The 6,266-nt window shown below is 43.2% G+C and overlaps 1 protein-coding gene across 1 annotated transcript; it reads left to right on the top strand.

Moving 5' to 3' along the window:
* Positions 1-1,119: 1,119 nt before the first annotated feature.
* On the top strand, positions 1,120-3,206 carry LOC104161926 (C-type lectin domain family 2 member D-like). The gene is made up of 4 exons (XM_009700512.1): positions 1,120-1,204; positions 1,959-2,131; positions 2,556-2,662; positions 3,041-3,206. Exons 1-4 carry the CDS (start codon positions 1,120-1,122, stop codon positions 3,204-3,206), a joined length of 531 nt encoding a protein of 176 aa, XP_009698814.1.
* Positions 3,207-6,266: the final 3,060 nt, after the last annotated feature.

Here is a 6,266-nt window from a genome sequence, read left to right as displayed (position 1 = left end):
CCCCAAAATAAGTCTGGGATTAAAGTCCAGTTTAGATACAGCAGTAAAATATTTATTAATCTCTGCCTTCCCTTCAACACTGCCCTATTTTTGTTCTCCTGACTCTTCCTCCCATCGTCATCATCTTCTCGGTGCACGATAAGGTAGAAAAGGGACTTTTTTGGGTCTTTTGGGGTCTTTTCCATCATCTCTCTCTACCCAGCCAGGGACTAAGATGTTGAGGAATGTTTTTTTTTTTTGATTTGGCATATTTATTGAGGGGTTTTTTTTATTTGTTTTTTTTTTTTTTAATATTTTTTTTTAAATTATTATTTGGCATATTTGGTTTCTGACTGACTTTCTAATCTTATTTTTGCATGGGGAGGAGGAGAGGAAGAGAGGAAAAGAGAATTTGTCCCATGAGATTTGGTTCATGTGACAGATGGAGGAATGGAGGAAATCCCACTGGGTGAAAACATTAAGATTTTTTAAATAAAACCCTTAGGAAACAGGATTTTCTTTGTTCGTGGTGGGGGGAAAGAGCACGTTCTGAATCACAAGACTCAGAGATGGAGTGACCATGACTCAGATCATTTGCAAGACCCAAGGTGTCTCAGTTTAGGTGGAGAATGAAGTCCACTGAGCTTTAATAATGAAGCAGAACCCAGAAATTAAAATGTAATTTTAATTATGGTGCATTTCAGAGCAGGAGTTTACAGCTGGAACTGGGGAGGAGACGTTCCCCTGCTAAGGAAGTGTTCCCGAAAGTAAATAAATGATATAATTTTATTCCCTGTGGAGAAGAATTTTTGATGTTTCTCACTCAAAATGACTGCAGGTCCACGTGGCATGCAGAAGAGATTAAAGCTGTCATCATCTGGGCATCAAACGATGCCTGTCCTTTAGGAAGGCTCTGCCCAAAGATGCTTTTGAGCATCACCCAAGTGCTCAGATGTGGGGCTCAGTGCCCTCCACCATGGCCCGATATGGGGAGACTGTGTTAAAAAATCCCCTTCACCCTCTAGAAAAAGGAGGAAAAACCATCTTTTGGGCCAACAGCCTGGACCTGGAACATGTTTTTCCCTCGGTACACCCGGAAAGGCATTGAAGGTCTCTTCTCCTGCAGGTTACAGCCTTGAGATGAAGCCGGAGCTGCGTGTTGCCTGTCAGGTGACGATGGCAGTGCTGTTCGTGGCTCTGCTCGTCACAGCCCTCATTTTTGCAGGTGAGTATCGAGGTTTTTCATCTCACGGTGAACATCTCTGAGATCCTTCGGGTTGTTGCACGTGTGCCTGATTCACTTCCGTGCTCCCAGGGAAGACTCAGCCCAACCCAAGATGCTGTCCTCTCCAGGAGAAGGACATTTCAATGAGCAGAGAAGCCTTTCTACAGAAGGCCAAACACATCTCTGTGTAGGAGCTGATGTCATCTAGAAACCCTTAAAAAAACAACAGAAAGAGCCGTTTCACGGGTACAGTCATCTGAGCTTCCCCAACGGTGTTTCTTTCAGAGAAGAAGGGGCTGTTTCTCTGCTGCTTGTCCAAACAGCAAGAGATGTTGGCTTGAGTCCCACCAAGCCAAGAAGTCTGCAGGAACAAGAGAACTTTTTTTCTGTCCATTGCTCTCTGCTACTTTTGCGTTAATGTCAGATAGCAATACCTCAGGGCACGTTTAGGGATAGGGTTATTCTGCAAATCCTCTTAAAATTGGTGTCTTTGAAGGCCACCACCCTGTTTTTCTTCTTTGAAGGTACAGCACCGATATTTCTTGTCCAACGCCACAAACCGGACCATGATTTGAGCTTGTTTTCTCCTTCCAATCCACCCAAGATTTCTCTTGGTGTCTTAATTTTTCTTTCCTCCCACTGTTGAGGCAGATGTAAGACTTTTGGAGGCCATGGGATGGAGGATGACTTTCCCCACCCCAGAGAGGCAAGGGGAAGGTGCTGCTCCTTAACGCTGTTGCTCTATCAATGACAGTGCAGGCTTTTCAGCCTCGTCCCCAACCCTGCTTTCGGTGTCCATTCGACTGGATCGGGTACAGAGGACAATGCTACTATTTTTCCGAGGCTGAGGGGAGCTGGACATCCAGCCAGGACAACTGCTCAGCACTTGGTGCTTCCTTGGCCATGCTCAACAGCGTGGAGGACTTGGTAAGGAGACATGTACTTAGCACGGGGATAAAAAAAAAGGCACTGATGTATTTGCCACCTTTTAGTTTCTTTGTCTGCTCTTCCAGGATCTTCCTTGGAGATCTGGGGTGAGGAGATGGGGAAAATGGTTTTCTTGAGGGTAGGTCGTCATGGGTCTCTTCAAATTTCTCACCAAAGCCAACCCATGCAAGAACTATAGCAAAAAAAGCCCCGTTTCTATGCAATAATAACACTCTGTCTTAAAGATTACACTTTTTGGTAGCGGATTGAAAGGTTCAAGCACCAAAGGAGCCCTAAAGGAGCACAAGTAACTGCTAAAATGTAGATTATTAGTCAGAAGGAGGTTTCTGCTGATGGTGACCTGCCAGAGATGTCCCAAAGCCTCGTGACATGCCGTAAAGCCTTTCTTTCTCTTCGTTTTCAGAACTTCGTGATGAGATATAAAGGCATCGCAGAGCATTGGATTGGCCTTTCACGGGAAGATGAGGCGCAACCGTGGAAATGGGTCAACCACTCACAATTATCTCACCTGTGAGTCTGGTTTTCATCGTTAGGTTGGTGGTTGGTGTTTCCTCAGCCCCAAAATGTGCGTTTCTTCCGGCACTTGAGGTACATCCAGAGGTAGCAATGGGACAATGATGTTTGGGAAAGGCAGCATAGCATCCAGAGCTGGTCTTTGTTTTTCCCTTTGACTTTATTTTTAAATAAGTGGGTTTTTTTCTTTTCTTGCAAAGCTTCAGGTTTCTTAAGGCCAACCCAGACTGCTGTCAAAATAGAAATAATTCAGCATCAATATTGGCATGTTGATGCCCATGAGGATGCCTGAGAATGGGGGAAAGCCAACGTGTGATTTTTCTCCTTTTACCTGCTCTTCCCATCTGAGGTGGGTTGTCTCATCTGTCCTTCCAGGTTTCGGGTCAGCGGCGATGGCCTCTGCGCCCACCTGAACGACGATGGGCTCAGCTCTTCCCACTGCAGCACCGAGAGGAGCTGGGTTTGTAATAAGCCCGAGCTGCAGAGCCCAAGCAAGGGCAACAGGATGAGATGGGCTCGAAACCTTTGCATCAGCTCCTAAGGGGCTGCGGGGAGTGCTCCTCAAACCCAAATACCCAGTGCACAATAGGGAAACAAAAGAAAAACCTCCAAAAAATGCACGGAAAAAGAAAACTCAGAGAAAAAAGCCTATTGCCCAAAATTGTCAAATAAGAACAAAAGTTATTACGTGTTTGCATTTGCCAACCCAACTTTGCTATACGACCAACGAAAAATATCTGGTGATTACTCACAGCACCCCTGCAATTCACACCTGGTAATGACTACTTTGCACCCGGTGATGACTTATTCCTAACCCCACTGCAATTAAATGTCAGAGCAAGAGGAAAGCCACAGCCCTACTGATGACCCCAAAGGACATCTGCAGGGTGAAGCTTAGCGAGATGTCTGCAGCCTTGACTGCTGCAACCAGAAAAATGGGCAAATGCCATAGGATTTTTGCTTTTCCCATTTTTTGTGGAGTTAAAGCAGCAACCTTCAGGCTTGGTTGGCTGAGAGAAGCTTCTTGATACCTTACGAGTATGTGTAGATGCTGCAAGGATGGACAACGCTTGCAAGACCTCCAAGAACTTGTCTTCAGAAAAGCCCAAGGTGCAAAGCACCAAGTCAACATGTGACCATATGTGGCTTTGTATCAAGAGCAAGAGCAAGATGAAGATGAAGACATTTCCACACATCAAAAATCAGATTGTCCTCTCCAAGGACACGGCTGTGGGGGTGGGACAGCAGCAGGATTGGGGAGGATCTGCCAAGTCAAGGTTGGAGCAACCAGCTCCGACTGGTTGGAGAAAGAAGGCGATGTCTTCACCTTAACGTGCCGGTGAGGTTAGAGATAAAAACCAGCAAGGTTTTTAAAGGAAAGGAGGAGTAAAAGAAAAGATTTTGCATGTTTTCATGGAAAGCTCTGACCAGGGACGATGTCTGAGCATCTCATCTTGATGAAAGCTGACATGTTTTACAAGGACAACCACGTCCAGGGAAGACATTTTTGACCAGCATCTCAACTTGGGGACTGTTGGTGAAGGTGTAGATGTGAAGATAGTAGGAGTTTAGCAGCACTTTAAAGGTGAAACACTAAAAAATAATAAAATAAAAGGCCTAGAATTATATTTAATATCTAGAGATGTATATCCTAATAATAGGAAAAGACCAAGAAATAAATCTCTGCTGTTAATGAGGAAATACTGAGCGTTTATTGCTCTCTTTGAGGAAAAGAGTAAAAAAAAAACAAACCTGCTTTTTTGGGGTCTTTCTGCACATCTTGAACCTGCAGGATTTACCCCTGCGGGATCCATCGGTTGGAGGTGGATTAGCTGCAGTAGAAACACCAGGTGAGGGATTTTCTCAGAAATTTCCAAAAATCGATGGATGAATAGGCAAAACTTTGCTTCCTTTTTTTTTTGTGTGTGTGTTTCGTGATTTCTCTTCATTTCTGTGTCATTGCACCAGGCACTGCTGAATTCACGCGCATGAGTTTTAATGGTGTTTTTTCAGCGCCTGACACTTTTGAGATGTTTTCTGCACAATATGTTACTCCCATTTGTTTACAGACCGAGTAATTACTTGTGACAACTATACGCAATAAAAATTTATCGTTGGTTAACAAACCTATTCTGGCGCTGCCCTTAATCACCGGCTCCCGTTGAAGCACAGTAGAAAATGCTTCAACAGGTGCCATTTCATGTTATTTTAGGTTTTTTCCCAGCCTTTGCACATCAATGTGAGGGCAAAAAACCCAAACACTTTAGGTGGGTGAAGTGTGAGGGATTCACAGACAAAAACCCTTCTCCCACCCAACCTGGAACATCTTCTAGTGTCACTGAGCTCCTCGAGCATCCAAAAAGCAAATTATTTTTTAAAGACTGCCTGCCATTTGTTAAAGATGCTCTCCTAAAAGTGAGATTTGGGTGAGTCGCAGTGAATTTTTCTGGGCTTTCTTAGTGACTTCATGAGATGTGGTGTAGGACATCTCCATGGCCTTAAAATCATTGGCCAGGGTTGGGGCAGCTGCTCACATCAAATCTGTCTTCGAAGATTTTCTGGTTCCTGCAGAGCTGAGAATCCTGCCCCCCCCCCAATCCAGCTGGTCTGGGGGATTTATTAAATAAAAACCTAAAAAAGAAAGAACATAAAAACATAAAAAACTTTTTTTTTAAAAAAGCTAAAGAACTAAAAACTAAAAAAAATAAAAAGCTAAAAACCTAAAGAACTAAAAAAAACCCATTTTTTTAAAATTATAAATGAAATATTTAATATTTAATAGGTAAAGCAATTTATTTTTAAAGGAAGCAACTGCCAATGGACGGGGTCAGCACAAAGGACACAAACACCAAGTTAAAGAAGTCAGCTTGTCTTTACTTACGTTTAAAGCAATCAAATAATACAGGAAATAATACAGCAAGAATAAACCGAAACAAGGTAATGTACCTAATCATTACTACACAAGGTTAATTATGGTGATTAAGAAAGATACATCACCAGTTGCCCTTATCCTTTACCATCATCCAGAACCGCAATCCAGAACGGCAATGGGAAGGTCCGACGCAGCGCGTCCAAAGTCGCCGCAAGAGGATCCAGCTTTTTATATTGTTGAATAAACAAGCTTACGTAACTTCAAATGCGGAACCATCTGGTTTCACTCTCCTTTTAGATGCCACCCAAAACTTGGCCAAGGCTCAAGGAGGAACCGAGGGAGTTTCTTCATCTATTTGGCTTGGCGCACGTATTTCCAAAGAAAGTCAGACACCTGGTTTCACGGCCTCAACAACCTGTCTCCAACCAAGGAAAGCTAAACACATTCTCATTCTTCACTAATGATTATATTTTATCTAAGCTACATCTTTTGCTAATGATCATACATATTTTACTAATTATTAGCTACTAATAGTGTACAACGTTTGGTTGGAAGGTTCATCTAGAAGTCAACTTTGGTTTGGGGCCTATTGCTTAGGCCTCAGCACTTCCTTTGACCTATAGATGAACCACAACCTTCACAACATTTCTTTTACTAACATAATCTTAGATTTAGGTATTAGGCGTGAAACGAAGAGAGTTCCTTCCCCAGCCAATTAATTCCAGTTCA

The sequence above is a fragment of the Cariama cristata genome, unplaced genomic scaffold (assembly GCF_000690535.1).
Source record: "Cariama cristata isolate BGI_N322 unplaced genomic scaffold, ASM69053v1 scaffold28835, whole genome shotgun sequence".
Lineage (NCBI taxonomy): Eukaryota > Metazoa > Chordata > Aves > Cariamiformes > Cariamidae > Cariama > Cariama cristata.
This window is presented reverse-complemented; position numbering and strand designations above follow the sequence as displayed.